Below are 20,146 nucleotides of genomic sequence, written 5' to 3' on the forward strand. Positions count from 1 at the left end.
CCAACGCCCCCCTTTAAAAAAACGTTGCGCTCCCTCAATTTTTCTGACAATCTAATTTCATCAATACTACAAGATAATATACAATATTATGTAAAAATATACATAAAAAAATAATTATTTATTATAAGAAATAATAATTTTTAATGTAATTGAATAAAATCTTTCAAGAATACAAAAAAAAAGTATATATAATGAATACAACATTATAAAAATTTAATGCGATGGTTGAGCTTGTTTTTCAGCATAATTTTTTTCAAATCGTGGTATCAATTCCTTTTCAATCACTAAACCAGATCGATACTTTGTTTTTTTAGACAGCTACTGTTGAAAAACCAATTTCATATAAGTGTGATGTTACAAATGGCAATCAAACTTTTTTTATTCTTGAACCTATTTTCTATCTATTTAATAAATGGACATCTGTACTCTAAGATATCGGGGTGATCCATTTGAGAAGAAGAATTGACGATATACACCAATTAGTTTGCTCAAATTTTATAGTTTCCGATACGACATGGAAGTCATAGATGGCGGTTTTACAGTAGGGCACAAAGAATAGTTACACAACCTGGAAAAGAGATACGGATTTTTTCTAAAATTACCAAAATCCTGGGAAGATCTGTACATAATCAAGAAATGAATCAACGCTGCCATCTATCAAATTAGTAAGATACCTCATGAAATATGAAAAGTAGTCTACCAAAATCGACAAAGATATTATTGCCTGGAGGAAGAAGATTTTCCCTAGTCCTGAAGAACGCTCGAGGGTGGGCAGTTGTCTTCTGAAAGATGTTGGGACAATTAGACACAACTCGAGGTATGTCTTGGTAACCAAAAGATGGATCCACACATCGGCGATGTATGAGAAGCGCTGACTAAGACACCGAGCAACGAGTTGGATGATGAGTCATCAGAAACGTGGTAGATGAATAATTTCCATTTCAAGAACGGAAAGTACAGGAATTGGTCCAGTTGCCGATCTAAAAATCCGCTCCCAGCTGTACGGAATTTCTAGAAGAATTTTATATGCAAAAATCGCCAATTGTCCTTCAAGTAAAAATAAGGAAAGTTTAGGCTCCCAACTTCTACAAAAAACTTCGTATTAGACCTTGAAAACTAACCTATATTATCGATGAGTTTTTTTGAAATATAGGCCTCTCCTTTATGATCATCATTGATGTCATATGTATCCACACCCCATTATATAATTTATATGTTTCATAAAAGGACATTCCAGAGAACGAAAACACCAAATTAGAATCAGGATGTTGCCTTCTAATTTGCAAATCGTCGACCGGCACGAGATAGTTAATTTGAGAAATTAGTTCATTCATTTTGAATGTTTAGTTTTGTCACGCTATCCATAAATTTTTCGCTGAAAAACGAACATATATTAACATTTAAATTATTGATTATTTATAATGATTTATTAAATACTCTTGTAGCTAAAGCGTTGAAGAATATTCCTAACATACCATTAAGAAAATATTTGGCCAAGTGACCTTGAAGGCTATTGAGTGCACGTACAACAAAATCTAGAAACATAACTAACTAAAACTAGCATGTGGCTACCAGGCCATGAGACAGATTTGACAAAAAAACGTCAACAACTTCATACTTTGAACCAGAACCCTACTGTGGTCCTATGAGATGCCACAGAGTCTCATTGGAGAAACACTAAAAAGTCTGAGGAACTCCTCGAGATATCCAGAAACGATATTGAACTTTCTGACAGTTAACTTTTCCGTCAAATACCTCCTTGAGACGATACGAGGCATGGGACGACAACTACAGATTCTGCAAGTTGTCGCACAGATCACGTTGAACATTTGGCTGGATCCGATGGACTCTCTGCAGCTACATCACAACCAAGTTTCAAAGCTTAGAATTCATTCCTTGATAGGTTTAATTATTTGTTAATAGAATCAACTGAACAATTTTTCCATTAAACTTAAATTCATTGTGCTACTAATGGATATCAAAAAAGCAAAGATGGACAATCAAAAAGTGACACCATCCAACTTTACTTTTTGGAAGTCTACAGTTTCTCACAGCACAAGAATCAATCAATATCACTTAGAAAACATCCCATTCGGATTGGTAAAAAGAAATATTTTTCCTTATGTTCATGGAGAGCTCGCTTACGATTTAGAACTCCCATTTCTTGTCACGCCAGTCGAGTCTTCCATGAAACCCCGAGAGTCCGCCTGGACTACTTTGGGAATCATCAAAAGGCTTTAGTACCCTGAAGGAGTAGTACCAACACTCGACGAGCAATTTTTTCCAAGTAGAATCAATAAGATATAGAATCGTCTTGTACAAAATCTTCTAGAACTTTGAAAAAATTAAAAAATTAGAAATGTTTTTAAACAAGTCACAAACTCCATGGACTGTTATGGAATAACACAAAATTCGGAATATCACGTTATATAGAAAAGGGAAAAATTGTTCTATAACAATCCGAAAAGCCTTATAAACAATATTGTCCTAAAATAATAATTTATCATTAATAGTTTATATAATTTTTGGGTCGAAAGTGAATATTAATATTGAAATGGTATGTTGGGCGAGGTCGCAACCATATATCTGAGGTGTACCATACCCAACACATGCACTAATTTCTCCGCCTGAAGCGATATTTTGAACTGATGTTGTAAACCAAAGGCGGCGATGCATACATGAAATTCGGGCGAAAATTTATTATTTTATCTATTACTTTGAAATTAAAGTTTAAGGTTTCTCATTAAATTTTATAATAAAAGAAAGAAAGAGCAGATTCTATATGAGAAATAGTTACAAGAAAAACAAAGCTGTTCTAACAAAATTACAGGCAGATCTTCGAAATTTTGAAACGCGAATAATTCGAAAACTATGAGGAATTTGAAAAAAAGTACAACACAAAATTCCCTACAGATCTAAACATTTTTTCCTAACTTCAAAATTTTCACCATAAAATGGGTTCATGTACTCAAAAACATTTTAAATTGTGGATAACTCGAAAGCTATGAGGAATTCGAAAAAAAGTGCTGTAGCAAAAAATGTACAGCACAAAATTCCCTACAGATTGGTCTTCAAAAATTTTCTACTAATCTCAAAATTTTCACCGTAAAACGGGTTCATGTACTCAAAAACATTTTGATCTGCGGATAATTCGATAATTTCGAAACAAACTACCGTGACAAAAAATGTAGCACAACATTCTGTAAAAAATGGTTTCGATATTTTCCTAATCTCAAAAAGTTAGTTCATTTGGAACCAAGAAGTTATTCGTCAAAATATTGATAATAACACGAACGACAAATGTCTCGTTGGATTTGCTTGTTTATATGGCGAGTGATGAAAAATATTCATTGAAACTTCAAGTGTTTACGTGGCCAATATACCTCTTCAACTCGCAAGTAGTTTTCCAAAAGTTGGAGCAGTTTCCATGTGCCTCAGGTTTGTATTCGCACTGCGGATGCTCCGGCTTTCGACGTTAAGAGAGATTTATTCAGAAATAGTGGCTCCGACGAAAAAATAACTAAAGACCTTTTGCGTAGAAAATTTTATGCTTTACATTTTTTGTTCTGGCAGTTTTTTTCGAATTTCTCTTAGTTTTCTAGTTATTCGCGTACCAAATTTTTTTAACAACTGCTAGGTTTATTCAGTAACCGAAATCCTCTGAGAATCTAGAAAATCAGAAGCGCCCAATTTAATTTCTAGTTGTACTTGAGTTCCGTAGTCACCCAGCGTTTCAAGATAATGTATATAAAGTTTCGTCCTCGTTCTATCATCTTCAGGTAACTATTGTGGTGAATGAATCGAATAGTGCGAGAAATTCAGGTGAAAATTGGCCTTATTAGACAATAGTATTTTACGTAACTAAAGAAGTGGTTTTTTGTTTTTGATCGAGTTGAAACTAGTTTCATAGATTCACCTGCATAAGTCGTCCGAACTCTGCTCAGATACAAAAAACTGTACAGCTCCATTCCCAAATTTTGTTAAATTTAGTCTGAAATGGTGAATGTCACATTCCAACAGTATTCCAGACATTTATTTTGTTTGTTAAACCCGCCAATGGTTAATTTAAGTCTGGTTTTAGCTTGAGACCAACTTTTATTCATTGATATTCCATATAATAATATGGTAAAAAAGAAAGTGGTTCTAGATGAAATGTTTTTTTGAAACCTGTACAATATAGCGATATCACAAGTAGATATAAATAATTTGCTTTATATTTTTGATTAGGGGATGCAAATAAAACAATATGTTTAAGGCATTAAACGTGAAAATACTACAAAGCACACAGCGAAGTTTATGAAAAATGTAGATCGCAAAATAAGGAACAAAAATTTGAAACAAACAGATGCGAAAACAATCTTATTGTTTAAACTTCAACGCTGATTTCTGTGTAAAAATTTATTTCTGAAGTTGTTAAATAATAGATTGACAAGAGGTATGTTACATATAAATATTTCTGATAAAGACATCGAAGATGTTGACATCATTTTTCGGAAAAAAAATAGTAATACTTCCCATGTAACTGTAATTATCCAACCAGGTCGTCAATTATTGCATGTTGAGCATCCTAATTTCGAAAAAATCACTTCCAGACACGCCACTTCTATCAAAAATGTACCGAACTTTGCGAAAATTTTGAAAAAAGAAGGAACCAACTCGATTCATGAAGTAGAATTTTCTATATCGAATGTAGTAAAATTACTTTTTGGATTAAAACCAAAATACTGCGATAAACTGATAGCTTCGAAATGGATCTTACTGGTATTATGACACTTCAACGTCGATTACGAAAACAGAAAAATTTTGGACAAAAAAATATATTTATTCTTCAACTCAATCTCCTTTTAGTTCCATGCACTTTTCTTCGTTTTTGCTTGATTTCTTCGCTCAAAGGTTACAATAAGTTCGCATAATACTCGACGTTGATAGTTTTTCTTGTTTCAAGATAGTCAATGAAAATTATCCCAAAAAACCGACGTCATGACCTTGCTTGCAGATGGAACAATCTTTGCTTTCTGTGGATCCGGTTTTCCTAGTATATCATTGTTTTGATTGTTCTTTTGTTTCGGATGTAAAGTGATGGACTCACGTTTCATCCAAGATCATGAAGCGGGCGTACGAATTCGGATGGAAACATCTTCACGACGCTGTTTTTGTTCCATTGTGAGCAATCGCGGCACCCATCTTAATCACAGCTTTCTTATGTCCAAATTTTCAGTTAATATGAGATGTACCGCACTTTATGAACTGGACGATCATCCAGTACCGCTTCGTGGATTTTCCTCAACATTTCTGGAGTCGTTACCTCAATTGGTCATCCATTGCGATGCTGATCTTCTCAGGTCGTACTGCCTCGTTCAAACTCTGTTATCCAATAGTTTACTGTGTATATGAAGGAGCAGTCTTACCCAGAGTAGAATCTAATTCATATTGGTTTTCACTAAAATACTAAACAAAGTGGCATTTGCATACTCGAAACATCGACGGTTTGAATTGTGTACTTTCTGATACAATAAATCCTCGTATTGGGAATGGAATGAGATGTTGCAGCAATTCAAACAAAACTTATATTTCTACAGAAAAAGTCTGAAGCTAATGTCTTGGCTTTCCTGTACAAGCAAATAATATGCATTTCTACTATTATAAAATATAATTTGATTTTCAAATGACCACCTACTCGTTTTTTTTAAAGTTGATGCATTTTGTTTGTTTTAAATGTGACCAGTTCAGTTGTGCGGATACACTCACGTCAAATGAAGTGAAAAATCGAGGTAATGTATTATTTGTAATAATTAATAACATGTTTATGATACAATAAGGCGTAAACAACTGTTTAGGTAAACTTCGAATGTGTTTATATAATTTGACCACGTTAATGAAGAAAGTAATCAATATTTGTACTGAAATTTCGTATAATTTATTTAATGAGGCCTGTTTATCTTGCAAAACTTATTACATGTAAAATTTTACACGTTGGGAAATATCCTCTTAAGCCAGTCATCCATGAATTCACATCAAAACACTGTCATAGAAGGATAATCTAAAAAATATTTCGTGTTGGATTTGATTTTTATGTTAAAAATTTCTACGTTCCAAAATATGTATCTTATTATAATAAAAACGCTTTCTGGAATGGAAATCTCTATTTAGAATCCTTTTCATATTCATCCTAATACATAAAAACAATTTTTCAACTACTTCGAACTGGGTCTTTCTTGCCTTTCTGGTCCAGGAAGAAAATTCTAAATGGTCGCATTGAAATCGTCGACATCACCCAGCCAATTATAATTATTGCATGCCCTATATCTAGGAAAACACGCTGAATAAGCTTCATTTTTGAATTTGTGAAGATGAATTGACATATTAGTTGTATCTTGAACGCGAAGTATTTTCCCAAATGTTATCAGATTTCTTCGTTGATCCATGAATGTTTTTTGTGTAAATCATACAAAGATGTTGGTTTCCACTTTTTTTAATCTTATTTTAATCGATTTGATGCAATTCAAAATATAATATGGGAATATAATCATATTAATTGTAAGGACACTTAAAATATTTGTTTCTCTTTGCAAGGTTATTTTCTATTCATTACTCATCGTCCGCCAAATAAGAAACCGTGAAGTCATTCTCTTACATAAAAGGACTCGTACCTTAGAATTTTAGTTTTAATTTATTCAGTAATAAAAAAAGTGGATTCGAAATAAAATTTGCGTGATAAACAATAACATCAATATTGTCTTTTTTATATGACGGGCGTTACGATTGTTATTGAAATAAGGTATGATTAAATCATAGACTCCACCTAATTATCAATGTAAAAAGAGGTAATACGTCACACAATAAATTCATCTGACTAACTAAGAAAAACACATTTTCTTCAAGAGCAATACAATCATTCGAATGCTTCTCTAACTTCTCGATGTCGTGCTTGTAGAAGAATTTATCTTTTGCCTCAAAATAGGCTTCAATTTCAGCAATTGCTTCTTCATGAACCATCGTTGCAATTGTCTTGGTGAAACAACGGTTTTTTCTTATGAGGCCCTTTTTTCCCTGATTTTTGAACTCAAACAATCCAGTAACTCTATATTGTATTGACAATTGATTGCCTCTCCCTTTTGGAAACAGTTGATGAACAATATTCCAAAATACTGAAGCCATAACGTTCCCAGTTGACTGTTGTGCGTTTGGACACTTCGGACGTGGTTCACCGGCTGCAGTCCACTCAGATGATGATCTTTTTTATTCTCGAGTGAAGTGATTGATCCATTTTTTATCTATTGTTACATATCGACGCGAAAAAATTCATTTATTACGTGTAAATATGATCAAACACTGCTCTGAATCATCAACACGTTGTTGGTTTTGGTCGACTGTGAGTAAACGCGGCACCTACTTTGAAAAAATCTTTCTTATGGTCAACTAATGTTCCTGAATAAGAACTGGAATAATGGAGATTGTAGCAAATTTGGAAAGGAAAAACTCTTTATTAAACTACAATTCCCAGCTGTCGAAAACCTAACCAATTTGTGTACTTTTTTGATGTTTTCTGGAGTAACCATATCAATTGGACCAGACCAGAACGTTCACCATCATCGGTGTCTGTAGACTCAATAACTAATAAGTCTTTTCGTTGGAGCAGAATTCGGATAATATATTTAAAACTATTTCTGAGCTTGTCAGTATTTTTGTTTCAATTTTAATTGTTTTGAATCCATTCTTTTGAAAATAACAAAAGTAGCGTCACTTAATTGGCTGTCACTTTTGTCTGACTAAACGAAATGTCACGAAATTTTACTCATAGTCTTTCGAAAGTTGGTACTTCATAAACGTCATATGTATTTGACAACGGCAGCGCCATCTGTGTTTCAGTCACACGACTTATTGATTGATGGTATATAGAAGAACGTAAACATTACAAAAGTTGAAACAACGAGAAATTATAAAACACTTATAATAATAAGTAAATTTTGTTGTGCGAACACCTTGTATTTATACCTATTTTGTCCCTAATCGATATGAGTAGATAGTTCTCGAAGAGCATTCTAATTTCTGTCGCATGTCAACTATAGAAATGGGTCAGTGTCGATGCCGTTGGAAAATCGCTTTTCATAATAAATTTCAGTCGTTTGTTAGTCTCTATCTACCTACCTCTGTTTACTACACACATATAAATATACATACACACATAGATTAGATATCGGTTGTTACCTAAGAATACCTATGACGGAGTTTTATTGGTGTGTCGCGTTTCGTGATATAATACAAAACAAATGTAATAGAAGGTTAGTTTCGACGGTATTCTCTTAGTTTAGGATATACGAAAGTGATAAGAACTATAAAAAGTTGTAAAGTAGTATAATATGTATATCAAATGTCATATTTAAATCTATTCATGTCAAAATTATAGACGCCCAAATGTACGAAAAATAACAATGGATTCTGTCGTCTTTATTGGCGTTATATTGTTAAAATAAAAAATAAAAAAAGGGGTTTTGGGCCCACAACTCACTTTGGATTAAGAGTTAATTCCGATGTTTGTTTTTTCGCCATCAATCACCTTGATTATGCCTGATACAGACTCGCGCGACGAGCGTGTTCGCGATCTAGGCGACGGGAGTGTTAGTCATCCACACTCTCCATTTATTCTATTTTCACGTCGTCATGTCCTTTGTATCGATACCTGAATAGAGCGACAGGGAGAGCCAACCCCTTCGGAAGGGGAATCCTTAAGATAACATTTCCTTTCTTTTATTATGTTTTCAATACAATTTTTTATATTGTTAGAGGAAGAATCGTCACGATATTTCATATTGTTTTAAAGCAAATATTATTAGCTTCAAGATTTTTCTAAGAAAAATACAATTTCGCGGACAGGTTCTTTGCCAGTAATTTGCGATTCAAGGGGTGTCGCTTGGGTCGTTTTGTTTTTCCCGAGTGTATATTTACTTTTCGCTTGAAATTATGGACAGTTTTGACCAGTTATTAAGCAAAGTTTTCGGAGAGCAATCGGGGAATTTATGGTTTTTTTGGATTTTCTTTTAACCAGAAATAGGGCGGAATCCACTTCCAAATAATAACTATTATTTTCAATTTATTATATTGTCTTGTCAAAATACAGTACCTACTAGAAGAACGTAAGCATAAATTAACGAAATGACATCGTTGGGTGCGCGGTCCTCTTGCAAAAACGCGATCCTTGAGATTACTCTACAGGAAAAATCGCAGGATTTCAGATTGTTGTCCATTTGCCAACGTAATTTTTCGAAAGTTTCCAAATAACTTTGAGCCCCCACGAGACTTTCCACATAGATACCTACCCACAGACACACCCCAGACAGGTTCAAATCTTTTCAACTTCATCCGATTACAAAATGGATCGCTGTAGACTGCATACTAGGTAACACTCGCAAAATTCCAATCTGCGATCGATATAATCCTCCTGAAGAACGTGGAGAAGACGCCACTGTTTCCATATTTTTATTAGTTGTAACAAATACCGTTCGCCCAGAACGCGGCGCGTCGGCAACAGAGCCCGTTATTAAGAATTTTTGGTACATTATCTACATTTTTGAACGATTTGGTAGCGGCGAGCTCGTAAATTGTTGTTGAAATACTGTTAAACGTAATTTCGTTACGCAGATACGACGATGTGAACTTGTATGGGTTATTCATTCTGAAAACGCGTCTACTCGTGTACTCACACGTTTAAACACCTGGGCAAACCCCAAAACTTGTATAACGATATCAAAGGGTTCGAGCCAAAACGCCCGATCGGCGTCTCAAAGGACATGGGACTTTGGTAACGTCAAGTGGGGCACAACATGCTTCGTTTCAATCTTTTTCGACAGCGTTGCCAGATTCATGCTGACCTTTGTATATTAACTTTGTGGTTTTTAGTTTTTGATATTCCTTTTCTTTATTGGTTCACAATTTTGTATTTTTTTTTTATTTTTCATCGTTCTAGCGAACTTACAGCATTTCATATTCCCTTGATCTAAATTCCAACCTATTAATAACAATATCCATAAATGTTTATTGTTACTTTGCTATAATTATGCATCGCGTTCATTCTAAAAATATTTAGTTTATATCCGTAAGAGTTGAGAATCTAACAGTAGTCGATGTTCTCAGGCGTCCGTTACGTAATATCAAAATTATTATCATAGACGCAATATACCATCAATTAAATAATTAATATATTCATCTCAAAATTTTTACACAGAGGTGATTAACCTATATTCAAACGAAAAATATTCGCGTATCAAACAAAGTAGGAAAACATAATTTAATCGTTAGCATATCCGACTTACTTTCTATCGACTGAATATTCAAGATGAACGATTGGAAGGAGAAAATACAATGACTTCGAATTTTAATTGTTGTTACAAATGATCTTATTATCCTGGTGATTTATGTAACAGCCAGAAAGAACTATTTCGTAATAACCAAGATGATTTATAAGTCATTAAAATTGTAACGTTATATTTATCTTGAATTATATGTTGAATGAAGGACAGTATAATATAAATAAATATCGTTTATGAGATGTGATCAAAGAATATGATTAAAAAATAAATAAATTTGATTTAGTCTCTTGATAAAAACAAAAATTTTGTGTATATTTTTCGAGCTTTCGGAAAATATATTAAAGTTAGTCCACTTTGGTGTTTTATTGCCACGTTCCCAATAAGAAACCGTTGTTAATAAAACTGGCTAAGACTTCGTTACAATTTATATAAATATATGTATATCTTTTAGATTTTGAAAAAACAAATTCTTTAAAAAATTCAACGCCGTTAACAACCAACTAATCTATATAATTCAACTTCACTTATAACGACCTAACCTATAAAATTTATTGTCATTTATGTTCTAACCAATAAATATTCAGTTACATTCATAACGACCTAGCCTATTGAAATTTTTGAAATTTAATGTTATCCATAAATTAATCAATCACCTATAAAAATTCGACGTCAGTCATAATCTAACTTCTAACCAATTAAAAATTAATAAAAATTACTATAGTAATCAGAATCAATATTTCAATTAATCAATATTTCTATCAACGTCAATTTGAATATTGAATTTTGAAACCTATGAATTTTTACAAGAATTAATACAATTCAAAACCATTTTCATTCATTTATACATATTTCTTATATTGTATTTGGTCATAATTTCAGTCCCAGACGATGAATACATAAGTATTCGAAAGCGCGGATAATATATTAAAGTTAGTCCACTTTGGTGTTTCATTTCCACATTCCCAATAAAAACTGCTCTTTATATAAATTTTTCTTATTTCTTAGATCTTTTGATATATCAATGCCTCTAAATGCTAATGATTTTGAGTCTCTTCTGTTTCAAAGTTGTTTTTTTTTTAAATAATTTTTGAAAGATTGATAAAAAATTGACGTTCCGCCTTGACTTCGGTTTTTATCAAGATATATTTTGATAAAGACTGAAGTTAAGTCGAAACGTCAATTTTTTTATCAATCTCTCAAAAATTATTAAAAAAAACTTACTAATTATTACATATAAATATATTACCCGAAAACATTGACTAGTTGTTGCTAGTTGTTACAATGATTTCAGATCCAGCTTTTTCTGAGCTTCAAAGGTCTATATTTATTTATTTATCTGTAAATTATCGACTGATTTGTGTACTTTGTTAAAATTAAAATGATTCTATACGATATCTTTTGTATAATTTAGGTTACAATAAAGTTTTACCACTTGTCGATTGAGAAAGTTTCGAATAGAGAAACTGATAATTAAATTTATGATAAATACTGCAGTCACGCTCTCTTCCTTCTGAACACCTCTATTGTAATCAGAATAAAATTTATGTTTAGTTATCGCATTCCAGATACTCAACTAGGGTAAAAAAGGATGAACCACATATTCTAAAGCCAAAAATAACTCAGGTTAACTTACCTTAGAGTACTTGAGCAAATTGAGCAAAGTCCAGTATGAAAATTCATAATCTAACCAATTAAAAATTTATAAAAATTCCTATAGTAACCAGAATCAATATTTCTATCAACGTCAATTTGAATATTGAATTTTGAAACCTATGAATTTAAAAATTTGTTCAAGAATTAATACAATTCAAAACCACAGAAAATCTTAATTAATTACTGTAAGTAAAAATTTTATTATTTTCATACATTTATACATATTTCTTATATTGTATTTGATCATAATTTCAGTCCCAGACGATGAATACATAAGTATTCGAAATATATTAAAGTTAGTCCACTTTGTTGTTTCATTTCCACATTCCTAATAAAAAACCGTTCTTTATATATATATATATATATATATATATCTTTCTTATTTCTTACATCTTTTGATATATTAATGCTTCTAAATGCTCTTGATTCTGTTGAAAATTAGTAACTTCGAAGAATCATAACTATTTCTAAAAATGGAGATGCCTTGTCAGTTATAGTTGTCTACATAATCCCCTTAGCCAACGTTGGTTCTCCAAAATCAGCTGTCTTAACAACACTTGATTAGTGTGTGGTAAACGTCACCTCTACGTGTCCTCTAATTGGACTTACCAGTGTACTTGCTGCAAAATTTCCACTGCCCAGTCTAAGGGGTTTATTTCACATTTAGAGGATTTCATATGATTAGAGTAACCCCTTATTTTCTATTGCCCCTTGTATCATTGAAATATCCCAAGCAAACGAATTCTATTTTTAAACTAGAATTATCTGTATTCGGCTCTCAAGTATGTATTTATAGATTTACACTGTGAAAACCATATGTCTTAAAATAAAATTGAAATGTGACAATTTCTAAATAGTTTGCCAAGAAATAACCATTTATACAGTACGGGTGCTAAACAAAAGACATGAGCGAGGGAGTGTGAAAGAAAATAGCTTGAAAGCAAGTCCATCGACCACATAATTTTTTAATTATTTCATCAGAATGATAATTTTTATATCCTCGATGAAATTTTACCAATAGATCTGAAGTATGAGAGTTATCTGTGTTTTTTCTCACTTATAGTATTTTCTTGCTTACCCAGTTCTCTCTTAATTTTACTTACTTGTCTGTATAAGTGCTGAAAACTTCAGGCTGAGGTCTGAAACTTTTGGCGCTAAGACTACCCGGCACGACTTATAACTGCGGTCTATATTGTCCGTTTCCACAAAAGACTGTAGCCTAATACCAAATCAGTTACTATACAAATTTCGAAGATCATATCTAACAAAAGCTTTCTTTTGTTTCAGACTGTCAATAGTCGACCCAGGACTTGGTCGTCGTATTCAAATATCCGTGCCAAAAATGTCAACGATTTCCTCAACATGAATAGTGCCGATGATCTAACAGTTTATCGAGATAATAACGAATCATTTCATTCGCCTAACCTCCAAAGACGAACCTTGGGTTGTAGTTACGATTTTCCCGAAAAATCGAACAAAAAAGATAAAAAATGGTCGATAAGCAATATATTTCGACGAAAAAAGAAAGAAGAAAGCGAGAGTAGCAGCGAGGAGGATATACAGAAAAAAGGATTTCTTAGTAGGAGAAGAAAGAAATCAGATAGCCGAAAGAGACGATCAGTAAAACCAGCCATACCATTCGATCACGTCGTCATGCATCCTGGTTGTCGTAATTCGCTAAGTTATAACGGATATAATTACGGTGAAGATGTTGGTGTTTTATCGGATCCTACCGCCGGATTTTCTAATTACGCCGATAGAACATTACCGCACATTACTCCGCAACAAGAATCCACTCAGATAAACAACGATCTTACTAAAATTAATTCAGTATCCGGTTCCGCGGATAGCGTAAGAAAAAGTAGACGCGGTCAAACTAAAGCTCGAGCTGAAGCTAGAAGAACGTCGTCTAGAAACAATAGCAGCTCCGATGAAGGAGAATCTCAACATTCAAACTCATCATTGAAAATTCGCAGTGAAGAAAATTTGAAAATTACCGATAAACATCTCAACAAACGATCGAGAGCAGCTAGAACCGAAAGATATTTAAAAAGACATTCTCGCGATGGCGAAAATCCGCATAATTATTTAAGACTATCTAAATCTGACGTGGAAAGTTCTCTAATGAATTGGAAATATTCCGACGATAGTACCAGATCGCCCAGTAGAAGTCCATTGGTACCTAAAATAACACCAACAACGGATAGTAATCATAAATTATCGTTTTCTAGTTTAAATTCGCAAACCAGTAATATATCTGGATTATCTACTATACCTCCTAGTCACTACACTTCCGGTAGATTCCGGGTTAGCAATTCTACAAGTAACCCATCTTATAAACCACCTCAATCAATGAATGATTATAATAATAGCATTAGAAAGAATATTCCAGAAAAATATCTTGCCGAACAGCGAAGTATTTCTTGTGATGCTAATATACACAAAGCCGATTATTCACCGGAAGTACTTCACGTGCAGTTTCCTATTATGAGACCTAAACGCGGTTTTAGAAACTTGAGTCTCGTAGATACTTCTCAAATAAACAATTTGAGACACCAGCCTCCACCGCCGCCGCCGAGAGATCCTACTAGATCGCATTATTTCGAAAGCGGTAGACCAAATACATTTTATTTCGACAATTCAACGTATTCCAAAACAAAACCTTTCCATAACGAACAAAGGAAATATAATTCTTTTAATCTCCATCCTAATTTTCGTTCTACGTCAGAAGATCAATTAGCTGGAAATTCTTTTAATGTTCAGTTACAGTGTAGGCCGTCGTCTACTACACCCGAATCTCAAAAATTAAAAAACGAAGAAGTTAAAAATTATAATTATCTAACGGATAAAAAACCCAGAAGCAGAAAACCGATATTTATTAAACCGAGCGGTAAAACAACTAACGACGAAACTAATACTAACAACGATTGTAAAAAAGCTTTGAATTTTTGGAAAGAAATAGATCGACAGAATTCTTTAACAAAAAAAAATGTGGAAAAACCGCAAATGTTTACTAGTCACACGCAAGTACAAACCAAAGTCTTCCTCCCCAACGAAACATCTAATACAAAAACTATCTCTAGTCAACAAGCCCCAACGAAATTCGAAGTAAAAGAAATACCTTTGAAAGACGATTCTTCTTCAATCGGCTCGATCAGTAAAGAAGATATAAAACGAAAATCGGCCAATTTAGAAGAAGCCTTATACGAATTAGAAGCTATATACAACAGTTTGAAACTAGGAGATGAAGATTTACTCGAAAGAGCGGAACAACGAGAAAAAGAAAATCAATACAAGTTATTACAAGATCTTTCTTATCCCAGTTACACATCTCGAGGAGCTCTAAGCGATTCCGGTTTCAGTTACGAACCATTCGATACCATCGATTCACCTCGCCGTAAAAGATTATCCAAAAGAAATAACAAAATAGATCTTAAACTTGACGATATGGCGTTTAGAAAATTGAATAAAGATAGAGCAAACACCATAAACGATCCGCAATCTGTTACGTCCCAAGTTAGTTACTTAATGAGGTCACCGGTTTTTTCTAGGGTACAGGAACCTTTGGAACCGAGTAACAATAACGAACCGGATATAACTAGAGATGACGTTGTATATAGAAACGTTAAACACTCCAATAATTTATTAAAAGTGATAGAACCTCAACCGCCTTTCGGTATTCCTTTAGGACCGATAACACCTGCCGCGAACAGCGATTACCTTCATGCTAAACCCGAAACTATATACAAACCTACTTTTAAACATAAAAAGATACCAGATGTAGTTAAAGACGATTTAGCTTTTAGGAATTTACGTAAAGATTCTAATAAAGGTCCGGCGCTACCGCCTTTGTCTAATGAAGATAATAAAGTAGATACATCTCTAAGTTATTTGAGAAAAAAGAGAGCTCAACGATCCATGTCCGCTAATATAGGAAGTATACTTGGTAATCGTTCAGACGGAGGTATTAAATCTATTAGAAATACTAACGAAGACGTCGAAAATGAATTTAAAACTTTAACCGATATAGCAGATGCAATGGAAATAGCGAGAAGAGTACTAAAAGAAAAAGAAAACAAAATAACTGCTACAAAAAAAGCTTTTATGAGCGATACCGATGCAAATTACATACATTCTAATGATGCTCACAAAGAAAGTAGATTAAACTTTTTGAACGGATTAAAGAATGTAGATTCACCAAAGCTAGTAAACAATTTGAGTTTAAAACCACCAAGAGGTTTAACACCCGAACGTAGACGATCTCCCAAAGAATCGACGCCGATTCCGACGTCTCCGTTCGAAGATAAGAAAATGTGTAACGACGAATCAACTTCTTCGTCTTTAGACGATTTGTTGAACGCATTAGCCGAAGAAGCTAAAGAAACTACCGAACGCATTACCAAAGAATTAACGAAACTAAGCGAAGAAAAAGAAAATTTAACGAATAACATAGCGGAATCTTTGAATAAAAGACTATCAAAAGACGCAGTGTCGAATCGAGCGGAAAAACTCTTAGAAAACGTGGTAGATAGTACGAGCTGCGTAACTGTTGAAAAAAATGAAGAAGAACAAGTTAAACAGTTGGTTTCACAACCTGCAAATACGGAATCGGCTACTTTAGTCATGTCTAGGTTTCACGATAACGTACAAGAAGAAAGCGCCAAGGCCGAATCTGAACACGACTACGAAAATTTAATTTCGGATAACGAAACGAATAAAAGCCGATCACCTTTCGAAGAACATAAAGCCGAACTTGTTGCTACGTTCCAAGAACTCAAACAACAAGTTGAGGATATAAATTTTCCAATCGATAAGTCGAAAAAGGATGCGATTAACGATGATCTAGAAAATGATGCGGTTACAGGTGAGAAATCGTGTGTAGCTTTGCCAGATAGAGAATGCGCATTTTCTGTTAACACTAACCGCCAGATTTTCACCGCTAGCTGTGATATTATTTTAAGGAAGCCATTTAATTTTAGTTTAGTCGAAGATTCCGAAACCAGTTCGGGGTTCCATTCGAATTGTTCTTGCGGCGACAGTACGCACTTCAAATCTGACAATACCAACGAATGTTTCGATTCAAATACGAATCTGGATTCGTTAGAAAGTTTAAAATCGCCGAAATTAGTATTAGAAACCTCGAATAAAGTGGCTAAATCGGATCTTCCTAAAAGTACGAGATTAGTATTGCGATACGCTAAAGCTGATATTCCGGGAACTTCGCATGATCCGAGAGCAAGAAATGCCGTCGATAATGTTGATGGACGACGCGGTCTTAACGATGATGATAATATACCGTGCCCTTCCTGGTACCGCGACCCAACTATCATGGCATTTGCATGTTCTTATGGTATTGCATGCGTTCACCAATTGGCTTCATACGATTTATTTGCCGTATTGAGTATTTTGTTTGCCGTCCTTTCATTCATCGCCGCACTATTTCTCCAATAGTAACTCTCTTATCTACGTATTAATACAAAATTTAGCTACGCTGCTATGCATAAAATTGAAGTCACCGACATTTTTAATTGTATCGTAACTTGATTTACTAAATTATTCAGCAAAATCAGACATATACCCAGTAAAAGTTGAGGGATTCTGCATTTATTTTTCGTGACTTGACGTGACGCAAGGAGAATCATCTTAAATAGGAAACGGTTGAAACGAAGCGGGCTTAGCTACGAAAAAGAAGTTGAAAGTTTACGACGAAATGATATATTGCAAACGTCAAAATTTCAGATTTCACTTTTCTCACTGTACATATACATTCCGAATTTTCGAATACTTGTATATTCATTATCGAGAAATTGATTAATCGAGAATTGTGATGTTCTGAAACCTTTAAAATATGATTCACGCGATTCAAAAACCGATATTCAAATTTAAACGTGACATAAATATTTTGTTGATTTTTGTTGCAATTTGATTTCGTTTGTTTTCCACAATCCCACAATTAAAATGATCATGGCAAACATCTATAGTTTTGTTAATAAATTCTCTTGATATTAGGTCTTTTTCGATTTAGAACAGATAAGAAAGTTGTAAAGTTGTTGATAATTCCTAACCAAACATTTATTTTCTGCTTTCTGCGCTTCTTTCTTTTTCGTCTAACAAAGAGAACTTCTAATTAGGCACTTTTCTCTATACAATTGACACAAAACGTTGCTTCATCAAAAAACTCACTTTTGAACGTTCTTTTCTTAAATCAGTTCACAATACTGCAATCTATGTTATGAATCATCTTCTTACCAACAAAATGATTTGAGGAAATCTGTGATTTGAATCATCTTCTTATCAACAAAGTTATTTAAATAAATCTGTGGATCATCTATGATTTGAATCATCTTCTTACAAAGAAAATGATTTGAAGAAATCTGTGATTTGAATCATCTCCTTATCATAAAATTATTTAAATAAATCTGTGGATCATCTATGATTTGAATCATCTTCTTTGTAAGAAGATGATTTGAAGAAATCTGTGGATTTCTGATTATTATCCGTGATTTTGATAATTTTATTACCAACAAAATGATTTAGAGAATTTTGTAGTTTTCTGATCATTATCCGTGATGTGGATCATCATCTTACCAACAAAATGATTTAAATGAATTTGTGGATCATCTATGATTTGAATCATCTTCTTGCCAATAAAATGATTTGAAGATATCTGTGGATTTCTGATCATTATCCGTGATTTTGATCATTTTATTTCTGATAATCTTCTTACCAACAAAATGATTTGAGTAAATCTGTGATTTGAATCATCTTCTTACCAATAAAATGATTTGAAGAAATCTGTGGATCATCTATGATTTGAATCATCTTCTTTGTAAGAAGATGATTTGAAGAAATCTGTGGATTTCTGATTATTATCCGTGATTTTGATAATTTTATTACCAACAAAATGATTAAGAGAATTCTGTAGATTTCTGATCATCATCTGTGATTTGAATTATCTTCTTAAAAAATGATTTGAAGAAATCTGTGGATTTCTGATCATTATCCGTGATTTTGATCATTTTATTTCTGATAATCTTCTTACCAACAAAATGATTTGAGTAAATCTGTGATTTGAATCATCTTCTTACCAACAGAATGATTTGAAGAAATCTGTGATTTGAATTATCTTCTTATCAACAAAATTATTCAAATAAAACTGTGGATCATATATGATTTGAATCATCTTCTTACAAAGAAGATGATTTGAAGAAATCTGTGGATTTCTGATCATTATACGTGTTTTGATAATTTTATTTCTGATAATTTCTGATTTCTGATAATCATCTGTGATTCGGATTATCTTCTTACCAACAAAATGATTCGAAGAAATCTTTTACCGGTTGTGTTATTCAATGATTTCTATATTTTAAATTAACCCAGTGTATTTCCTGATTATTGTTTTATTGTATTCTTTATAAACACTTTGATTTTTTTTTTGTATTCAAATCTACCCCAGTATATTGATATTTGATATAAATAGAGATCGATAAAGAATATGATTTTAATGCTAACAGGAAATCGTATTTGCTAGGTCAGTAACACGTAGTAACTTCCGGTTTTTATATCTAGGAAATGGTAAAACAAACATATCGGGTTAAATATGTGTGGAAAAATCAAATTTTATGATGGTGACAAAAGGAACGGGATTTATTGTTAAGTTCTCAAAGTCTCATTTTTGATGAGAAAGATATTTACGAAAATCTTGTACTTCCGAATGAACTGTAATCATTTAAGTGGAATAAAAAATTACGTTTTGTGAATATATTTCCTGAACCTTCTACACGTGTATCCTTATTTTCTGTTTATATTAACGTTCAATTTAAGAAAAATCTATAATTTTATATTGTATATATTTACTTTAACGAATTACTGTAAAAAATATAAAATTTAATGCCAAATAATAGCTATTAAGTCGTACTTAAATTCGTTAAATTTGTGAAACTATTTATTTCAACAATAAAATTTCAGAAAGTTTTTTTTGTTTTTATTTAGTATTGATATAAAATATCCCTCGATATAATATCATCGTTATCAGCTGGAAATTCATTTTATTTCTCTATAAACTTGAAAAAAATTACAAAGTTTGCGCATTTACATCAATTTGGAGTTAGACATTATCACAGTTATTTTAATTGTGCTTTGCGACTCTAAATAAATCAAATGACATCTTTTTCCCGTAATTTTTT

The 20,146-nt window shown here is 32.8% G+C and overlaps 1 protein-coding gene across 3 annotated transcripts in view; it reads left to right on the forward strand.

Moving 5' to 3' along the window:
* The window catches only part of LOC130444644 (uncharacterized), a 132,600-nt gene that overhangs the window by 12,567 nt on the left and 99,887 nt on the right, over window positions 1-20,146 (forward strand). For all 3 annotated transcript variants that reach the window (XM_056779896.1, XM_056779894.1, XM_056779897.1), the window contains exon 2: window positions 13,248-16,824. In XM_056779896.1, coding sequence (XP_056635874.1) covers window positions 13,248-16,824 — 3,577 coding nt within the window. The remainder of the gene's footprint in view (window positions 1-13,247; window positions 16,825-20,146) is intronic.

Source organism: Diorhabda sublineata, chromosome 5, assembly GCF_026230105.1.
Source record: "Diorhabda sublineata isolate icDioSubl1.1 chromosome 5, icDioSubl1.1, whole genome shotgun sequence".
NCBI classification, from domain to species: Eukaryota; Metazoa; Arthropoda; class Insecta; order Coleoptera; family Chrysomelidae; genus Diorhabda; species Diorhabda sublineata.